This window comes from Vipera berus (assembly GCF_964194415.1).
Source record: "Vipera berus genome assembly, chromosome: 3".
NCBI lineage: Eukaryota > Metazoa > Chordata > Lepidosauria > Squamata > Viperidae > Vipera > Vipera berus.
The window spans coordinates 193,056,367-193,078,841 of record NC_138204.1 but is presented as its reverse complement, the minus strand read 5'-3'; the positions used below and the strand labels follow the sequence as shown (position 1 = coordinate 193,078,841).

Sequence of the window (22,475 nt, the reverse complement as noted above, 5' to 3'; positions counted from 1 at the left end):
CTTCTACTCCAATTGGTCCCGCTTTCCCTGTGCAGACTAAATGGAAGATCCGCTCCAGGTTTTCCAGCCAGCCCTGTCCCTAAAGTTTCAGCACCCCGCGTATAAGACGACCCCTGATTTTTGAGAAGATTTTCATGGGTTAAAAAGTCGTCTTATACGCCGGAAACTACGGTAACAGCAATACCAATAGAGCCATTGCAGGGGACTTTTAAGCATTCTTTGCAGTGACTAGGAAGGCATTTACAGCGATTGCCAGAATATAAGTAATTGTGTGCTCACTGTGGTCAGCCTTTCCATGGGGTTAGCTGTGCCATGTGAGCACTGGTTTTTTCAGAGGGAGAATTCCTGGCGTTACCAATTTAAGATAGTTTGTCCAGTAGCCTTATTTTTCTTTACAATACATACTTTTCCCTTGGCTTATGTGGCTTATGTTTATTGATATATAGGGGATCATCAGACCACACTTTGAGAACTGTGTTAGATAAATGTTAATTCTGATTAACACTTTTTAATTAAAAAAATGAAGAAAATAATTAAGAAAAATAATTAATATTAAGTGAATTCTGTTATTATGCAAGTGGAAATTTGTTTACATGATAATATTTTTTTCCTTCTTTCTCTGTGAAGCCTCCTCCCCCTTAAAACTTGCTTTGAGGACTGGAGGGATTTGGAGTATACGTGACAGTAAATGAAGCTGTAGAAAGAGAGGATATCATGCTATTCTTATCAGCTGAAATTAGTTGTTTTTTTCTAGATAAGCTCTAGTTAGGTTCCCAAATGAATGAAATACTATTGAACTTCTTTTTCCGGTTAATATGATATTAAAGTTTTTAAAACTCAGTTTTTTTGCAGCCTTTTGGAAATGTTTTACTAATGAATAAAATAGCAATAGCACTTATATACTGCTTCACAGTGCTTTACAGCCCTCTCTAAGCAGTTCACCATAAGGCCCCCAACAATCTGGTACCTCATTTTCCCAACCTCAGAAGGCTGAGTCAACCTTGAGCCGGTGAGATTTGAACTACCAAACTGCTGGCAGCCTGACAGTCAGCAGAAGTAGCCTGCAGTACTGCATTCTAACCACTGCACCACCGCGGCTCATACAGAAAATATAAAGAAAGCTGCTGCAAAATCTTTGTCTCAATATTCTTTCTGACATGATATACTGAAATATTGATTTAATTTACCCGTTTAATGGATGTCAGCTACAGTAAACCAAATTCCACCTGGAATAATGAATAATTCTGTTGCACCTAAAGTAGTCCAGATGAGCAATTGCATCTACATTAACTTTACCGCATTCAGGGTGATTTAACATATGCAAAAAAAATGTACATTGGATTAAAGTGAGTGATAAATATGAAAAAAAATGTTGAGGTTTGTTCATATAGTGACAGTCGCATTGCAGACCAAATACAGTATATAGGGAAGAGAAAGGGAAAGACCAAACATCATGGTTGGAAGAAATTGATGAGGTCCTCCAAAAAGAAGAGAGGAGAAGTTTAAGGAATAAAATGAATGAAACAATATATGGACATAATGATAGGAGAGATGATGTGCAAGAGTAAAAAGACGTAGACGGGTATAGGAAATTGTATTGATTCAAACTAGATTTAGCTGTACAACCTGTTCTTTTTATGTCTATTTTTTAAGTTAAAAATTATGTTCTCCTTTTCTGTGTTTAACATATTACCCTAAAAGACTAGCACAGTGGGCAGATATTTACAAAAATGCATATATTGGTGGAAAGTGTGTACAAAAAGCCTAAAAGAAAGCTAAATGTGTGCACTCTCCACATCCTATTGATTTGCGTATTAGTTGTTTGATTGCTTATGTGCCATCAAATCAGTGTCAACTCTTCGCGACTATATGCAGACAGTTCTCAACTTAAAACCATTTGTTTAGTGATTGTTTAAAGCTACAACGGCGCTGGAAAAAGTGACTTATGATTGTTTTACACACTTATGATCACTGCAGTACCCCTATGGTCATGTGATCAAAATTTGGGTGCTTGGCAACTGGCATGTATTTATGAAGGGTCGCGTGATCACCATTTGTAACCTCAGCTGGCTTCTGACAAGCATAGTCAGTGTGGGGAATCTATGCTTAAGAGGGAGGCACTTTTCTGAAAGTAGTAATTTTTCTGAAAACCTATTTATTTGAACAGGCCGGCCTGGTTTAAGGGTTTGGGGTATTTTTAATTATTTATTGTTAGGGCTTAATTAATTTAATTTCATTTTAACTTTTGTATGTAAAGCTTTTACTGCCCTGTACACCGCCCTGAGTCCTTCGGGAGAAGGGCGGTATAGAAATTCAATTATAAATAAATAAATAAATAAATAAATAATATGATTGCTGGGAATGTATTGGGATATCCAAGCTCATTCTCCTAGCAATTCTGGAAAAGTAATATCAAAGCTTTATAGATTGCTGGTTTCTTCCTGCCGTTAGACTCCCCACTGGTTACTAAAAGAGGAGAGGCGTTATTTTCCATTGTTTTGCTGAACAGGAACTGAGAGCAAAAATAAACAGGCAGTTAGTACAAAATGAAAGTAATTAACAAAGTATATGTACAGTTATGTAACAACGTACAATGGATAATGAAAAGCTATATTGAACTGTGATGGCGATGCAAGCTCATTTATTCTTCCTCATACTACATAACTTTGGAGTTAATGTGTATAAGCAGTAAATGTTTTTATTGCAAAAACTATTGGAATCAATGGCTTGAGTGGGCATGGTGATTTTATTAATAATGGCATAAATTAATATTTCTCTTTCAGGTCTTATGGCAGTGTATATAAAGCTATTCATAAGGAATCTGGACAAGTTGTAGCAATTAAGCAGGTCCCTGTTGAATCAGATCTACAGGAAATAATTAAAGAAATTTCTATAATGCAACAATGTGACAGGTATGGATCAATTTGTAATGCAAATTCTGCCATAAAAAAGTTAGATAGTGATGTGTTAAAAATGCAAGCAGAGCCTAAGGGTCACTTAATTTTTTTTAATATGGTGATAAAAATTTAGATGCTTTTTTGCTTTTCCATTTTCCTACTTGCTGGCTATAGTTGTATGGATAAAATGAACTGATGAAGGTAACAGTGTGAAAACACAGCTGTTGTAATTTTTCTTGGTTTTATGAAAAGTTTAAAATGTTTAGTTCTGGCAAATGTGCATATGATAAAGAATTATAGAATTCAAGGGGGCAATTTAGGTCTTTGAGACCAAGTCACTGTTCAGTGCAAGAATACAGAATTAAAATATTTGTGTCAGATAGCTGCTTGAACACAGCCAGTTAAGGGAGATTATTACCTTCCTAGGTAATTTGTTCTATTTGTATCCATCTTAAAATGTGCAACTTTGTACTGATAATTCTTAAAATCAGGTAAAAAAAAGGTAAAGAAGTCCCTGCGGATTTTACTCTGCTAGTTGTTGCTGGCTATAGGGGTGGTACTCATCTCTGTTTCAAGGCCATTGAGCCAGTGCTATCCGAAGACATTTCTGCAGTCATGTGGCCAGCATGATGTCACGGAGTGCTGTTATTTTCCTACCTGTTTATTTACCTTCCTACCAAAGTGGTACTCACATTTCCATGCTTTCGAACTGCTAGGTTGGCAAGAGCTCATGTGCTCAGATCTCAAACCTGGGCTACCGGCTTTCCAGCCAACAAGCCCAGAGTCTTAACTGTGTTGACCCTTAAAATCAGGAGGAAGATAAATATTGAAATGAAATAACCAGGAAAAGAAATTTGTGTGCATAAATAAAAAGCTGTTGTCTAATGAAATATACTATTATGTAAGGTGGGGTAGGGATGCCTATGAGCTGACTTAATTAGGAGATAGGTGTATGCATGCTTGGGAATGAATTGGAAGAAATTTTGGGGCTTCATGTGAGCACAGTATTTGCCTCTTCTACTTCCATCATTTTTTCAGACCACCATCTGTACCTGAAAAGAAAGTGGCTGCTTTAAGAGTCAAATTAATTTTAATGATTCCTTAAAGCATCTGCAGCTTTTTACAGGGTTACATATAGCTTGAAAAATAATGGCCTGTTTTAATGGGTAAAAAAACGATATTGTGCTTACACTTTTTACAAAACCATTTTTAAATGGGCACAACTGTACCATTTAGTATGCTCCATACAATGGCTCTGAATTTAATGTTATTTAATGGAAATGTTATTTATGTTCAATGTGTTTGTATCAGGTTGAAAACCTTGGGAAATGTACTATATTTTTGGTAAATATGATTTTTAAATAAATACTTAGATTTTTATTTATTAACTGAGACAAACTCTGAGGATAATAAAGCAAAGACAAAAACCCCAATATATTAACAACCAGAAGTTGCTTACACCATAGCAGAGTTATTTGTGTAAGAGTAACATTGGAGCTTTGTAAATGGTTCTTCAGATAGATTGCAAAGGTAGACAATATAGTACAAAGGATTAAGTGGGGTTTCTTTACATGCCAAAGTTGGCAGTGATTTATAGGTGATGAACAAAGATAAGGGTGTGCCCTTAGTAAAATATTGGTGGATTGCTCCCTTGTAAAATATTTGCAGGGAGAAAAAACTCTTTCTCTTTTGAGGTTTGTTTTATATCAGTAAAGATCTTTATGGACAAATTACAAATGCTCAAAAACACACAGTAGTTAAAGTAAGACTAACAACCTGACTTAGAAAATTGGAAGAAAACTACTTGACTCTAAATTTTTAAATATCATCATATACTTCGGCAGTTCTTTAATCACTGCTTTTATTGCAGGTTGTTAATTTTTAGGGTAAGGTTGTCAGAATTTGTTAGGGTGATGGTCCCAAAGTATTGTATCTTAGGAATAACACAGTTGTAAGGTGGAAGGTTTAAAGTCTACTATATATCTCTGATAAGAATGTTACGGTACTTTTACTTAGAGTTAGATCCGATGGGTGTTGATGTTCATTTAACAGTGTTGAGAAGTCATGATGGTATAAGATGGTAATAGATGCACCTAACTTGGTAGTAAAATAAAAAACAACAGAGGTTCCCTCTAACCTGAAAGCTCCTAGGTTCAGGAAATTGGAAGCTTTAAATTCTGCCATTATCCAGTATTTGTTGTCTGATTGCTTTAAACACTGGAGGGATGGACTCAACTTCTGTTGAGTTGGATTACAGTTTACCTAGCCAGAAACTGTTAAAGCTGATGAGCTGGGATTCTGCCGAGCTTCCGGCAGAAGATTGAAATAATGGTCTTAGGGCCCTCTGCATACAAAGCAGATGTTCTCACTCAAGATAACTTGGTAGTCAAATAAATATTTTAAGGAGCATTTTGAACAAAGTCAGTTAATTGTGAATTGTGGACAAACATGCACATTGAACTCCCTTGCTGACTGGAAATTGGGAATGATAAAGGGTGTTGTGCATAAGGTTTCCTTGGTATTAGTGTGATGGTTGAGGCAGTTGATCAGTAATTGTGCTGGAAGCTATATACAGAAGCATTCAGTCTGTAGACTCAATATATTGCCTGGATTGCAAACCTCATGCTAAATTCTGGATTACTTTCTGGATTTTCCTAATAACATCTTTTTGGAAAAACTCAAAAAAGTTTGTACATTCATGTGGGTCATCTGATTGTTCCTAATGAGGAAATTGGCTCTCCCTCTTCTAAGTAAATATATCTGCTCATGCAGATTTTTGGATGGTGGTAGACTTGTTTTATCTTCAAAAAAAACCCACCTACTTTTCAAATTGCACTTACTTGGAAGTGTGTATGGATACTTTTCAGTTGAGAATATTTCCCTTTCTCTTGTCTTATACAAATATTTAAAAAGACGTGTTCTTATACAAATTGGTGAGTAATATGTCTTAAGAGCTTTTTATCATTCTCAGGTGCTCAGCAGTTTTTTTTATTCTTTAAAGATTAATATACCTTGTAACATTTAAAAACTGCAACTGCTCAGGGAAAAAACATTGAACTGCTTTCTAATATCTAAAGATTAACTTCTATATGTTGACAGCTATATTTTTATGTTTAGCCCTTATGTTGTCAAGTACTATGGCAGCTATTTTAAGAACACAGACCTCTGGATTGTTATGGAGTACTGTGGAGCTGGTTCTGTCTCTGACATTATTAGATTACGAAATAAAACGGTAAGTTTTTATTTTATAAAATACTACATCTGTAATTTTTGCTCTAGGGACATGTTTATATAGGCCCCTTGAAGTATTAACATATAGTTCCTTTAAATTCTTGAAGAAATGTTGTCCTGTAAAGAACATTAGTAGAGAAGGGGATGTTGTTAATTTTTGCCAGTACTTTGTCAGATTTTGATAGACTGTTTCAAAAATGGATTTAGTTTTCCTCATGCTATTTTAAATTTATTCTCTCACAAAGAAGATTATACTCAGATTTTGAATGTACAAATTGGATAATTTAATTTCTACCATTCTTTAAAATTTATCTCTTAATAAGATGGAGGCAGGTGGTTCCACCCCAGGAACAGATCCGGAACGGTTCCAGACGGTGCTTGGGTCTATACCTATCCCCCTCGCTCACAGCCCGGCCGACGCCTTGGTGGATGCCTGGGAAAGGGCTGCCACCAAGGCGCTCGACCGTGTTGTACCCTTGCGACCCCTGACCCGGCGCAGATCCCAGTGGGCTCCATGGTTTTCTGTGGAGCTCCGGGAGATGAAGCGTTGGAGACGAGGTCTAGAGAGCTGTTGGAGATCCAGCTGGTCTGAGTCTGACCGGTTGCAGTTAAGAACCTTTATGAGGTCTTATCTCGCGGTGATGAGGACAGCGAAGTCTAATTACTTCGCTGCCCTCATCGCGTCCGCAGATAATCGCCCGGCCGCCCTGTTTAGGGTGACTCGCTCCCTCCTTAATCAGGAGGTGAAGGAGGAGCCCTTGCAGGGGCGAGCCGAGGAGTTTAGCTATCATCTGACGGACAAAATCACTCAGATTCCAGCTGGTTTGGATTCTGACTGGGCAGAGACTGACGGGGAGGAATTGTGCGGTCTAGAGAATGTTACCTGGAGTGAATTCGATCCTGTGACCCCAGATGAGGTAGACAGGATCATGAGGAGACTGAGTTCTGCCACGTGTTTATTGGACCCGTGCCCCTCCTGGCTGGTATATGCAGCCCGGGAGGAGACACGAGGCTGGTTTCAGGCAGTAATAACTGCTTCTTTGAGGGAGGGTACCTTCCCTGCCGCCTTGAAGGAGGCGGTGGTGAGGCCCCTCCTCAAGAAGCCTGCCCTGGACCCGGCTATTTTGAACAACTATCGTCCGGTCTCCAACCTTCGCTTTCTTGCGAAGGTGGTTGAGAGCGTGGTGGCACTTCAGCTCCCTCTGTTCCTGGAGGAAACTGATTATCTGGACCCATACCAATCGGGCTTCAGGACCAGGTACAGCACGGAGACGGCATTGGTTGCGCTGGTGAATGATCTCTGCCAGGCTCGGGACAGGGGTTGTTCCTCTGTCCTAGTCCTATTAGACCTCTCAGCGGCTTTTGATACCATCGACCATGGTATCCTACTGCGGCGTCTCAGGTTGGAAGTGGGGGGCACTGTTTTACGGTGGTTCTCCTACCTCCTGGGCCGCTCGCAGTCGGTGTTGATGGGAGGGCAGAGGTCTGCCCCGAGGCCTCTTGTTTGTGGAGTTCTTCAGGGGTCGGTCCTCTCTCCCCTCTTGTTCAACATCTATATGAAGCCGCTGGGTGAGCTCATTCATGGTTTTGGGGTGGGGTATCATCAGTATGCTGATGATACCCAGCTTTTTCTTTCCACCCCGAACCAACCCAGTGATGCCCTCGACGTGATGTCCCATTGCCTGGAGGCGGTCCGGGTTTGGATGGGGAGAAACAGGCTTCGTCTCAATCCTGCCAAGACTGAGTGGCTGTGCATACCGGCATCTCAGACTAACCAATCTTTTCCATCGTTAACTATGGGGGGTGAGGTGTTACCCCCCGTTGATAGGACCTGCAACCTGGGCGTCCTCCTGGATTCACGGCTCAGTTTGGAAGATCATATAGGAGCCGTGGCCAGGGGGGCTTTTGCCCAGGTTCGCCTGGTGCGCCAGTTACGGCCTTATCTGGACCGAGATGCCCTACGCACAGTCACTCATGCGCTCGTGACCTCCCGGCTAGACTACTGCAATGCTCTCTACATTGGGCTGCCCCTGAGGACCACTCGGAGGCTCCAGCTGGTGCAGAATGCAGCCGCGCGAGTTGTGATGGGAGTCTCCCGATACTCCCATGTAACACCTCTTCTCCGTGAGCTGCATTGGCTTCCAGTTGCCCTCCGGGTGACATTCAAGGTGCTGGTGATGACCTATAAAGCCCTAAATGGCATGGGCCTGGATTATCTAAGGGAGCACCTGCTGCCAGCGTCAATTTCCCATCGTCCTGTGCGCTCCCACAGGGAGGGCCTCCTCAGGATACCACCGGTCAAGGATTGCCGACGGGCGATCCTCAGGGGGAGGGCGTTCTCTGTGGGCGCGCCTGCCCTATGGAATCAACTGCCAACAGAACTCCAGACTGCCCCTGACCTTCGTTCATTTCACCGGGACCTAAAAACCTGGCTCTTTGAGCTATCTGGTCTGGACTGAGGGGTTTAATGTTTTTAAATTGTGATTTTAATTTTTGCGGCTAGACTTAATTTAATTTAATTTTAATTTTATATTGTATTGTTTTTAAATTTTGCCTTGTAAACCGCCCTGAGTCCTTTGGGAGTAGGGCGGTATATAAACCGAATAAATAAATAAATAAATAAATCATGTTTCATTTTAATATCTTAGTTCACTAATGAAGGTTCCTTATTCAAAGCGTTGGCTCGTAATGTTGAACTTTTTTAGCTGTAGTAATTTTTCTGTTCCAATTGTATTGTTTCTTTCTTTAACTCTATTTGCCTTTTCAGGTAAATAGAAAAATCTTTTTAATTGGTCTTTTTAATTGAAGCTGATGCTGTAGAAGAGAATTGTCACTTCTACCCTGATGTTTTTATTGAAAAATTCCTCTACTGCTTTGGCAATCCTTCCTGATGACTTCCTCCTTTGCTAATGAAGTTATATGTAGTCTTAGTTTGTACCGTTTGCTTTATTTTTGCTTACATTTATTTTCACTTGCATGATCTGATATGATCCTGAGACCATTTTTGTGCATCATAGATGCTTAGAAAACTGAAATGAGACTATAATCCTTGAATTAACATTAAAAACACTTTGGTTGTCCCTTAAGAGACACTTTGTTAAAAATATCTCTGCTTTTAAAAAATATTCTATTTTTTGTTCTGACTGGTATCTATATATGTTGCTCTATTGAAGTCACCTCTTAGTATTATTTTTATTATCTTAATATTATTTTTCCCTTCCTGAATTTACTTTTGAAGTACTTAATTTATTGCCAGATCAAATTGTTCTTCAAATCTGGCATGTATCTTGAAGGAGCAAAACATGAAACACTTAAACCACTTAAAACATGAATCTTGAAATCAGAGATGGCTGATTTAGAAATAACGTTTGTGGAAAATGATTTATTTCTATTGCAGTAACATCCAGGGATTTTGGGTGGTATTGGCAAATTTTATTTATACAATATTATTTCATTTCATTCCATTTATATAATTTTAATTGAGTTCACCACAAAAACAGTGAGGACAATTAACCAGTGGAACAGCTTGCCTCCAGAAATCGTGGACGCTCCATCACTGGAGATTTTTAAGAAGAGGCTAGACAGTCACTTTTCTGAGATGGTATAGGTTCACCTGCTTGAGTGGGGGGCTGGACTAGAAGACCTCCAAGATCCCTTCCAGCTCTATTCAATTCTAAAATAAAAAAAAAATCACATATACACCACAAAATTACAAATATATAGAAATAGTAAAGCCCAAATGAAATTTAAAGCAGAAATAGAATAAACATTTAGAAAGAATAAACATGTGGTATGAAATTTTTTCACAACATTTTGAGCAATCTTAAGAAAAATAATTGGATAGCTGCATATGTATGAAACGGGTCTAATTGCGATCTTGCAACCAAATCCATCATACTGAAATTTATGTGTCATGTGTTGGTGTTCTGTAGCTCTATATCCCAAAGTTATAGTATCTGAAGAGCTTTCATCCTAAATTTATTAAATTTCATTTAGAATATACAGAAAATTGAATGCAATTCAAAATCTAGACATACATTCTTACAGTCTCTTAGGCATTTCTTACTGTATTTGTTTAGGTTTTTGTCTGCAGTGTTTGCTTTGTTGTTAATACCTCTTTCTCCTTCCTAAACTTGTTCAGTGATTTACAATTTTATGTAGACTCAATCCATATAGCATGAATGGGTCCTTGATAAAGTCTTGCTTTCTACAATTTAAAAAGATTTTGTACAGTAATTGTATGCCACATGAGTAATTTTGTGTTGTAGTTTGATTCACTGTGTTTCTATAAATGTGCAATCACTTGGAATGTGAGTGTACCAAAGAAAAACTTTGGTATTTTTTTTTACAGCTTACAGAAGATGAAATTGCAACCATTCTTAAATCTACCCTTAAAGGACTTGAATATTTGCACTTCATGAGAAAAATACATAGAGATATAAAGGCTGGGAACATTCTCTTGAATACTGAAGGGCATGCCAAGTTAGCTGATTTTGGAGTGGCTGGACAGTTAACTGTAAGTATAAAAATAAAAGTATATTTTATATTTTACACTCAACAAATATTGTTTTTGCTATTTTTCAATAATAAGATATGAGAGGATTTTGAAAGATAACGTCTTTAAATAGGTTGTCGTGTTTGACTATTTTTCTAATTAAAATCAGTTTGATAGCGGTTTTATGAGGTTATTTACAGTTCCTATGTGTTATATACTGGGAGAGGCAGCTTTGTCCAGAGAACTCTTGAATTGCAGCATTAAGCAGGAAAACTCTAAAGAAGGTTTAGGTGCATTGTCTCTTAAGTCTTTTTCTGTAATGTGGGCTTTGAAGACTAAAGTTCTTGGTTAGGTACAGTTGCTGCATTATTATTTAGGGGCATTTTTCAATGCTTTGTCCAAACAGTGATTTCCTTTATAGATCCAGATTGTTGGGGGCAATATTTTGACATTATCAACTGCTCCGAGAGTGCTGTAGAGCATTATGGTGCGGTATATAAATCTAAGTGCTATTGCTATTGTTAATGATTGTAATGTAAACAGTTTAGTGCAGGACTCTATTGAACAAATTGAGTTCAACATTTGAGTGATAAACTATTAAAGAAAAACCTTTGATGGTTGTTGTTGATAAGTGTAGGTTCAGTGGTTTGGGGATGCTTCATAATTATAGAGTGGCTGATGTGATTGTCTTTCCATGCAGGTAGTGTGTTGAGCTATCATCACTCCAAAAATGCTGTACATTTTGTGTTAAGTTAAAAAAATGTTTTACAGGATACAATGGCAAAACGCAATACTGTCATAGGTACTCCATTTTGGATGGCTCCAGAAGTAATACAAGAAATTGGTTATAACTGTGTGGCAGACATATGGTCCCTTGGTATTACTTCAATAGAAATGGCTGAAGGAAAGCCACCGTATGCTGATATTCATCCAATGAGGGTAAGGAACAGAAATTGTGAGTTTTTTCTATAATTAGAAAAACTTTGTAAACTGTTTTCATTAAAAAGTAGAAGCAGTATTTGGCTAAGCTGACTGTTTTTTCTGTTACAGTGACAGGGTGTAAAAGTATTTTATTTTGTGCTTATGATATTTAAATAAAAGAATGTGTGTGTGTGTGTGAGAGAGAGAGAGGGGGGGGGAGAACTTTAGATATTTTTTAACTCTAAACCCAAGACTTCAGATTTTTTTATTGGGCCATTATTTCCTCCAAAATCATTTGTATAAGTCTCATCACATGAGGGAGTATGGTTTAAACACCTACTGTTTTAACCTTGTACAAAAGCTTCAAATCTATGCTTGGGCTGTTAAAGATATTATTTCTAACATTTAGTTTCTGCTCTTGTGTCCTTTTAGTAGGGAAAATGCTTGATTGCAATAGTAGGAACATACTGTACTGTATGAATCCAGCAGCTGTGGTTTTTAAATCATAGTTTATTGCTTAGTACAATGTCGGAACCCAACTAGTGGACAAGTATGAACCAACAATTCATAATAAGACATATTAGAAATAGACATTCACAACGCTGGATATTGTCTGTAATGGTTAAACAACACTTTTTATTTAATAAAAACTTTTTATATAGTGTAATAATTGTAATTGCTATTGCTTCTACATTTATCTTTTTATTGTTTGTAAATTGTGTAGTTGCCTTATTTGTGAGAAAGGTGGCATATAAATGAAATAACATATTTTCTTGAGAATATCTGGAACAATTTTAACATAGTTGCTTATAAGAGGCACTAAATGATGAAAAGAATTATATTATTAAAATATTTCTTTTAGTATGAAATAGCTACTTTTAGCTAAAGGGTCAATTTTTCAAACTGACAGATTGAAACTTTTTAATCCTTGTAATCAAATGGCAAAACCATTTTTTTAAAAAAACAATTGTTTTACACACAACACATGTTCTTGTTAATAATTTGTGTTCTGGTCTTTAAGGGCTTGTATGCAGTTAATATTCTTTTGTATATTTGATACCCCATAGTTCTTCTTAATTTTTATTAGTGAGTTGTTACAGTGGTTAAGAAGAAATACACAGATTTCAGTTGTGATAGTTTTCCCAGTGTTATATGATCCAACTTCATAAGATTCCTGGACATATGTAGATGCTTTTCTATTTTGTTTTAGTTAAGACATTCAATTGATACAGGCAAGCATGAAAGCTTGGGCAAACTTTCATTGCTTTTTCTGGATCTTGCTTAGATTCTGTGGTATTTATGTAAAACACTGTTTTGTTACTTGGGAATGCATGTTGAAGTTATTCTGTATGCTATTTTGCTGTAGGCTGGTTGGCGCTGCCACAAAGGTAATGCTTTGTCAGTAGGCCATTTCCTTGTCAATTGCATTTACAGTCTAATAGAGATATTACATGACTTTTTAAACAAGTGTTTTGGCAGGGGCGGAAATAGCAGATTCCATGCAAACAAGCATAGCTTCCTTTTTCTAACCACACACTAGCTACTCAAGGAGTTGTGCTAAAATTTGTGCAAAGGTAAGGAAAGGATTTTGGATTGAAAGACACTATTAAAAGAACTTTAGGCTATGGTTATGGGAATATGCATCCATTTTTTATATAAAGAGAACACATTCTTGTGGCTGGAAAGGTGGTGACAAAGTGCTGTAAAGCTGCTTCGTATTTCTGCAAATTTTTAATTCATAATAGATTTTAAAGATTAATTTACATTTATATTCTACTTTTCCTTCCATAGCCTAAAGTAGGTATGCATAATGATCTATCCGTTTTATTTTTTTCTCTGTGGTGAGAGTTATACAAATGTTATTAGTATGTAAAGCAGTGATTGACCCAAACTCAGCTTGTGAACTACTGTGGCTGAGGGTAGCTCACAAACTTGGGTCCTCTACATGCTACTCCAAAACCTTAACCACTGCACTCTGCTAGTTTATTGGAGATTATGGTGCCATGTTCTAAATTAAAACAAAGTTCCAAGACAAAGGCAGCTGTAATGACAGCTGCTTAAATAAGTTTAACATATTTAAACTAAGACTGGACTTGGTATTTGTGTCTTGAACAACATTTGCATGAATAGTGAAAGCTGAAATTCTTTCCACTTGAACTTTCTTTTCCCCAAGCATTTTTCTGCTCGAACGGTGTTGCATATCAATGTTTATTTATTTATTATTATTTGGATTTATATACTGCCCCTCTCCCGAAGGACTCGGGGCGGTGTACAGGGCAATTAAAACACTATATACAACACATAATATACAAAAATTAAAATAAATTAAACCAAGTAGCCCTAAACAATAAAACACGTTCTAAAATTTAAAATTTAAAATTTAGAATCTAAAACCCCAATCCCTCAGTCCAGGTCAGCAAGTTCAAATATCCAAGTCTTCAGGTCGCAGCGAAAAGAGCGAAGGTCGGGAGCCATCCGGAGCTCAACAGGAAGCTGGTTCCAGAGGGCAGGCGCGCCCACAGAGAATGCTCTCCCCCTGGGGGCCACCAGTTGACATTCCCTGACCGACGGCACCCTGAGGAGGCCCTCTCTGTGGGAGCGCACAGGACAATGGGAAGTTAATGCCGGCAAAAGGTACTCCTGTAAATAATCCGGGCCCATGCCATTTAGGACTTTATAGGTCATCACCAGCACCTTGAATCTCACCCGGAAGACAACTGGAAGCCAATGCAGCTCGCAGAGCAGAGGTGTTACATGGGAGTATCGGGGGACCCCCATCACAACTCGCGCGGCCGCATTCTGCACCAGCTGGAGCCTCTGAGTGGTATTCAAGGGCAGCCCCATGTAGAGAGCGTTGCAGTAGTCTAACCGAGAGGTCACGAGCGCATGAGTGACTGTGCGTAGGGCATCTCGGTCCAAATAGGGCCGCAACTGGTGCACCAGGCGAACCTGGGCAAAAGCCCCCCTGGTCACAGCTCCTATATGATCTTCTAAACTGAGCTGTGAGTCAAGGAGGACACCCAAGTTGCGAGCCCTATCTACGGGGGGTAACACGTCACCCCCTATAGATAAAGATGGAATAGAGTGGACAACCCAAGATGCTGGTATGCACAGCCACTCGGTCTTGTCGGGATTTAGACGAAGCCTGTTCCTCAGACCCTCACCGCCTCCAGGCAACGGGACATCACGGCGAGGGCATCACCGGGTTGATCTGAGGTGGAAATAAAAAGCTGGGTATCATCAGCGTACTGATGATACCCCACCCCAAAACCACGAATGATCTCATCCAGCGGCTTCATATACATGTTGAACAGAAGGGGTGAGAGGACTGACCCCTGAGGGACTCCACAAACGAGAGGCCTCGAGGCCGACCTCTGTCCACCTGCCAACACCGACTGGGAACCACCCAGGAGGTAGGAGGAGAACCACTGTAAAACAGTGCCACCCACTCCCAACCCCCTGAGGCGCCGCAGTAGGATACCATGGTCGATGGTATCAAAAGCCGCTGAGAGGTCTAATAGGACTAGGACAGAGGAGCAACCCCTGTTCCGAGCCCACCAGAGATCATTCACCAGTGCGACCAGTGCCGTCTCCGTGCTGTACCCGGGCCTAAAGCCCGATTCGTAAGGGTCCAGATAATCTGCTTCCTCCAGGAACAGAGGAAGCTGTTATGCCACCACACTCTCAACAACCTTCACTAAAAAGCGAAGGTTGGAGACCGGACGATAGTTGTTCAAAATGGCCGGGTCCAGGGCAGGCTTCTTGAGGAGGGGCCTCACCACCGCCTCCTTCAAGGCGGCAGGGAAGCTACCCTCTCTCAAAGAAGCAGTTATTACTGCCTGGAGCCAGCCTCGTGTCCCTTCCCGAGCTGCATAAACCAGCCAGGAGGGGCACGGGTCCAATAAACACGTGGCAGAACTCAGCCTCCCCATGATCCTGTCCACTTCTTCCGGAGTCATGTTGCATTTATATTGGGAGAAAGGTGTTCGAAGAGAAATATTATGGGGGTATAAATTCGGGCAGGGAATCACCTGTTTGACGTTTCATTTTCTGACTGTAAGACATCTGATATTAAGGTTAATGCCTGCATGCATTTAACGTTTCAAAGGACATGTTAATAGACAAACTTGATAGTAAAAACACACTCCACTTCAAAATGCTCTTAAGCATATGTATGTGTGCTCATGTGCTTGTATGTATCTGTGCATATACGCACAAACACATTCCATACGTATAGTTCCCATATGGATAATTCTGGAAAACCCAAAATGGCAAAGCATACTTTGATGAATGAATTTCATATATGCATTGTGTCTGGATGTAAGACATTCATACATGTTCTATATCAAGAATTAAGGAATATAGAATGTGTATCGACCTGCAGGTATTTAGGATAGCAAAAAATAGAGGGAAAGCCTCTGAAGCCCAGTTGGAACCTAACTCTGGAATAACTTTAATGTTCCTTCCTTTATCCTTTAAATTACACCCACATCAGCTTTCCAAAAAGGCTTCAACCCTGGTGGTGCTCCAAGAAAAGATTGCCAGCCTTTTGTATAAGCAAGCTAGCATTGCAAATTTGCCCCCTCCCCTAATTTATTCTGTTTTGTCTTGAGAGAGGCTTGTAATGCAATATCTTGAAAATATATCCAGCATTTTGCCTTTATTGTGTTCTGTGCTGAAGTTGTTGGTAATGGACATGTGGACATCATATGTTCCACAGAATACTGTAGGAAGCCAATTTGAAATGTTTCCATTTGCCTGAAGTCCAATCATGATATTTATTTTTCCATGGCACTTACCCAGATTATCCATACCTCCTGCTTAGCTTGTGTCACTGCCACCATGGACTAATCTGCTTGTGATCACCAGTTTCTTTCCAGTGTATCTTACAAGCAGCTGCCTTTCTCCAGCGTTCTTGATGTTGTTTATATTGCCTTATAGGTTTATCCTAGATCGGGGTATTCCATTGGAAATTGGTATTGTAATAAAAAGTGCAGGAAAAACAATGTTATCTTTGAACACTTTTGGCTGGAGTTTTCTCCCCCACCCACTCCCCTTTTTAAAATGACTGGAATAATATTTGGCAACTGGATATTCTTCCAAATTCCCAGGATAATGTTGAGTAATATATAACATGATTGTAATTGAAACATAAGAAAGTATATTCTTACCTCTGTTTTGCAGAGACAATTGCACCTGAAATTGTAGTTTCCTATAAAAGCTGCCACTGCAAACTCTTTACTCACATTATAACTCCTCCATTGATCCATCCCTGATTCTTTTAGAGAGGTTAATTGCTTGGAGTTAATGTTTATTGAAAAAGAGACCTATATTCCACTTTTCAATCAATTCAAAACATAGGGGAGCATGATCAACAGTATAAATTGAAATTTTTATTGATCACCTTGTGAGGTCTATATCAAAGAATGCAATATGGGAAGGTTTAACTTTGAGGATACATTTATTATTTTAAAAAATATGTCAAGTATATTCTGATTAGAGCTGAGTAGTAATCTTAGAAAAATTTAAAAAGCACAGTAGAATTTTAAAACGATTTATTTGGGACTACAATTTAACTTCATGCCTTGCTTCACTATGCATCCCTTTAGTGCTTGCATCCAAAATGAAAATATTATAACATGTCTTTTTGCACAGATCTGTACAAACTGCATTTAACATTTATAGTGTACTTTCACCTAGAGTCCTTTCCTAGATTTAGACAGGAAGAATTTTTTTTTTAAAAAAGAAGCATCCTTCACAGATGTCTTTGGAGCATGGGAACCTGACTCTAGTCAAATACACTGGAGAAACACTGAGTTTGGCAAATACCATACTTTGTTCTAATGAAAGAATAAAGACAATCCTGTCTTTTCATATGATGTTATAGAGAAACTTGAGTGGTGAGAAAGGAAAAAAAAATACTTGTTTCTTTGCTAAAGTTGTTGGTCTTTGAAACTGATTTTGCCCAGAACACAATCACTTTCCAGATTGGCTGGGGCTTTGTCTTTCTTCCTCTTTCCTGTTCTAAATAGGAAAATGCATGCCAGTCTGAAAAGAAATATAATTGACTAGGCAGGAATTTTTCACTGAGTTTACAAACCAATTCCTTTGGATGAGGCTTTACCCAGTTGCTGCAATCTTTGAAAACAGTCTTATTGTGGGCCTTAAAATATGTATTGTTACTAAATCTAGGAAAAATATTTGAAATCTTTTATGTAGTTGTGTGTATAACTAGGAAAACATAATTGGGAATGTGTAATAGAGTAGCAGAAGGAAAGAATATATGAAATCTGGACTACAACTCAAGTCTAATTGAAATCTAAATAGAAAACATTTATTTCAAACTTCTAAATGAGGATTTAATTAAAACAAAATTAGCTCATCTTTTTAGTTTTATCCTTGAATAGGAAATTTGAAACATACTTGACTTGATGGTTGGCTTTCTCTGACTTTGATTAATCACTTTCAAAGTAAGCAGAGGATCAGAACAATAATTTCATAATTACACGCCAGCGAGTTAACTTGAAACCTTAACTAAAATCACTGGAAGGATTTTAGGAAGTATAATGATGGTAAGTTTCATGTAATGCTGTATATTTTTGTTACATATTTGAAATACTTACAAGTGCTAATCTGAAAAAAGAACAGTTCCATGGTTCTATTCATTTATTTACAGGATGTTTAATAGGAAAATGTTTAAGCTGGGGCTATTAATTTCAAAGACATCCTAGCAATAGTTAAGAGCTTATTCATTCTCTGATGTCAATAGAAGTCTCCTTTTGTATTGTTGTATACTTTGGATTGAAACCTAACATTTTTAAGCTTTGTTGAAGATATATTTGATGCAACAATCTTTGTGGTTAAATTACTCAATAAATCTTGCTTAATGTGAATTATTATTGTGTGGTAATAAGCCAGCTTGCTTTTTCTAAGAGAAAAGTTTGAAATACAATTATGAACTACATCAAATTGTTTAAGGTTACTCTGCAACATGCATATTTAGGATGTAACAGACTAAAATCTCTAGATGGGCCAAAGTGCAAGTAAAAATTATTTTGCAATGTGAACTGCAAAAGTTCAAAATTGAGCTGACCACAGGGAGGTAGTAAACAATTTGTACGTATAAAGCATCCAACAAAGTTTTCCCTTATATCCTAATAGAAATGATGACAAACAGTGAGTTGGACTGTGCTATCATTATATGGTTGAATAATAGTATTCAACAAAAATCAATAGCTGGATATTAAGTGGGAGATAAATGTTGAGTCAAATTCTTCAGGTCTTCTAGGATGTGTCCTGTCATCTTATTTATGAATGAATTAGGTGAGATTAGAAAATATGAATATCCAATTTGCAGACAAGACCAGTTGTTTAGAATTGTTCCAGAAGATAGGACAATAAACAATTAACTTTTAATAGGAAATGTGTTTTGATTAGGTACATGGGAAATTAATGATAACAGCATTTCAACAGGAGTGGATCAGACAGGAGGTATTTTAACAGAAGTTGGAAGGACATCCATTGGGGATGTGGTAGTCATGGATTGGATAAGATTATCTTAAAGGTCTCAATGAACTGCTGTAATCCATAATTTTATCATTCTGAAGCCCCTGCTAATTATATTTTTTATTTATCAAATTTATTTTCCTGCCCACCTTGCAGTTCAGGTGACCATATATCGAATCCTAACTATTATATCTATACTGGTGTATCACAGTTTCATATAGTCATTTCTAAGGAATGGTTTGGGCTACTGGAATTGTAGATTCTAAACTCATACTTGCTGCTGGTGTTGCAGAAAACCTGCTTACGCTGGGGTTCAAAATGAAAGTGTATTGTATTTTATTTGTTCCTTGGAGCTGAAGTACCTTTTACTTGCCTTTTCTTTTGACAAATAGAGCCTTTCTCTCTTGTGTTATAAATTCAGTTCAGACATAAATCATATTACCTCCATTGGTTGGACCATAGTATTGTGTAATGGTATTCTTTAAATTATGGTAAAGGTTAGGTTGAATAGAATAGACATGGAAGGGACCTTGGAGGTCGTCTAGTAAAGCCCCCTGCTCAAGCAGGAGAACCTATACCATCTCAGACAAGTGACTGTCTAGCCCAGGGGTCAGCAACCTGAAACAGTGAAAGAGCCACTCGGAACTGGTTCCCTCACAAAAGGAAAAACTGGGAGCCGTAAAAAATGTGTGCGCATGCGCGTACATGCGCACATGCGCAGAACAGGGTTTGACTGAAGAGTGGAGCCAAGGTGAGATATGCACCTACCCTGCATATTTGAATTGATTGGTTGAACTTTTTTAGTCCCACTTTTTTTTGGGGGGGGACTGCACATGGCAGAGGACTGGGAGCCGCAGGAGACGGCTGAAAGAGCCGCATGCGGCTCCGGAGCCGTGGGTTGCAGACCTGTGGTCTAGCCTCTTAAAAATCTCCAGTGATGGAGTGCCCACGATTTCTGGAGGGAAGCTCTTCCACTGGTTAATTATCCTCACTCTCAGGAAGTTTCTCCTTAATTCCAGGTTGCTTCTTTCTTTGGTTTCCATCCATTGTTTCTTGCCCTGCCCTCTGGTGCTTTGGAGAATAACTTGACCATGTCTTTTTTGCGGCAGCCCCTCAAATACTGGAACACTGCTATCATGTCTCCCCTATTTCTTCTTTTCTTTAGACTAGCCAAACCCAAGTCCTGCAAGCCATTCTTTGTATGTTTTAATCTCCAGGCCTTTGATCATCTTAGTTGCTCTTCTGAATTTTTTCCAAACTCTCCACATCTTTTTTGTGATATGGTGACCAAAATTGGCTGCACTATTCCAGGTGTAGTCTTACTAGGGTTTTTATAAAGTGGTACTAATACTTTGTGTGATCTTGATTCTATACCTCTGTTTATGCAACCCAGGATTGTATTAGCTTTTTTGGCTGATGCTGCATACTGCTGGCTCATAGTCAAGTGATCGTCCACTAGGACTCCAAGGTACCTCTCACAGTTACTGTTTTTAAACCAGATCTCACCTAATCTGTACAACCTTGCTCTTCTTTTTATAAGTCCAATGTAGTGATTGACTGCAGAAATCAAAACATTATTTAGACTAGAAGATAGTTAAAAATGTAAGGTTAAACTTAAATCTGGTAAAACCTTTCTGCAATGCCTTTACTTAGCTTAGTCAAGAGAACATAATACCAATATATATTTTGGTGAATATGATGTATATTTATAACAGTCTTATTTATAAAGAATAGTGCCAATCAATTTAAATTTGTTGCAGGTAGAATTTGATGGTCTATGGATAACTTATAATTCCTTTCTTGTTAGAAAATAGTCAATTTTTGTAGTAGTATCAGTTAAAGAGTTTATGGAAACTTAGTTTAAGATTGTTTAAAAAAGCACAAAATCTTTAACTTGAATTTGATGGCACCTGGTTTCATTTTTGTTCCCACAGCAACACCAATGGTACCAAAAGTTACCAATAGACCACCCTGATTTAAGAATTAAATCACTCTGGTCTTCTCTTTTTAGCCCTTTAGTTTGCTGACTAAATATTTAAACAGAGGTAAAACACATCTGTTATAGTTTGTGACATAGCTGTAGAGCAAAACTTCATGGTGCATAATTTGCAATTTTAAAACAAAAATTCTGGATTACTTTTAAATTTGTCATTATGTTCAGTGCTCTGAATGAAAACAGAGTTAAACTATGATTTATGTTTTACAAAGCAATAATTAAGAATGTGTATTTTAAATGAAGAGTAGCTCCCTTCTTGAGAAATAGACCTAAAAAAGTATATATTTTTAGCTTGCATGGTCCATTTTTAACATTGCTTAAAATCCAAGGTTGTTTCCAGATGTGAGTTATTTTTTATTATTGAGATTCCCATGGGAAAGTAAGAGAGCCAATATAAATGTTACCTCCAGACTTTTACCCTTGTGTCTTTTTGACAGTGTCAGTAAGTTTACACTGATTATGAACATTCATTAAAATGCATAAAGATACTGTATGTATGGACTTTTAAGCATCATACTCCTTTCTTTTCTCTTCTTTTCTTTTTTCATGGTAGATTAGAAAAGGAAAGGCAAAGGAGGACTGTAGAACTTGGTAAATTTTACTGCCATTCCTAAAACTAGAAAGGTTTGAAGAATATTTTTTTGCAATTATATACAAATATATTGGAAAATGCAAAAGTGTCTTGAAAGCCACATGGATTCTTTCCTTCTGTACAAATGGAATAATTATTTTGGAGCCTGGTGGCCAAAGGGAATTAATTTCTTTTAAAAGTAATAGTTATTCTTCTGCAGTTAAAAAAAAACCAGGCTTGTCCCTTCAAAATAGCAGTCGTGGGTCAACTGATCTCTTGTGTAGCATATATTATTTTTCCTTCCCTCTGTTCTCCTTTGGGAGGAATAGTTCTCTACTAACATAATTTGTTATTTTCCTCAATCAGCCAAGTTTGCTACTCCCTTGCTCAGTCTGGAACGGATCTGCTCTAATTCCATCATGTGTAAAACACTTGCTTCTTTTGGCTGTGGACCATTTTTCTCCTCCAGTTTATCCCACTTATCTAGCACTTTCAGATGAGCATTTTGAGATATTACATGCCAATATTTTCAGTATTGAATTTAAATTCCCAATCTAATTATTTCAGTATATCATATGGGAAGAGGGTGCTTATCTTGTCCTTTACTTCAGGTCATAAACTTTCAGCCAGCTCTGACTTGAGGTTTTTATCCTGTATGAAATGATAAGGTAAAGACGGTCTCTGTTACATGGCCATTCAGAAATCATGGATAACATTTTTTCCGTATAGACATTTATGTAAGGCTATATTGAAATGAGACCTCTTTACACTTATGTTGAGAAAACTTGCTGATTATCTGCCATCTTAACTGAAGCATTGGGAATGGGCAAGCTGGCTTTGACAGACGGAAAGTAATTA

General features: G+C 38.0%; 1 protein-coding gene across 3 annotated transcripts in view; it reads left to right on the top strand.

Annotated features, from left to right (window-relative positions):
• STK3 (serine/threonine kinase 3) overlaps positions 1 to 22,475 on the top strand; it is a 118,284-nt gene that overhangs the window by 11,230 nt on the left and 84,579 nt on the right. For all 3 annotated transcript variants that reach the window (XM_081322734.1, XM_081322736.1, XM_081322735.1), the window contains exons 3-6: positions 2,784 to 2,912; positions 6,015 to 6,129; positions 10,480 to 10,644; positions 11,395 to 11,562. In XM_081322734.1, coding sequence (XP_081178860.1) covers positions 2,784 to 2,912; positions 6,015 to 6,129; positions 10,480 to 10,644; positions 11,395 to 11,562 — 577 coding nt within the window. The remainder of the gene's footprint in view (positions 1 to 2,783; positions 2,913 to 6,014; positions 6,130 to 10,479; positions 10,645 to 11,394; positions 11,563 to 22,475) is intronic.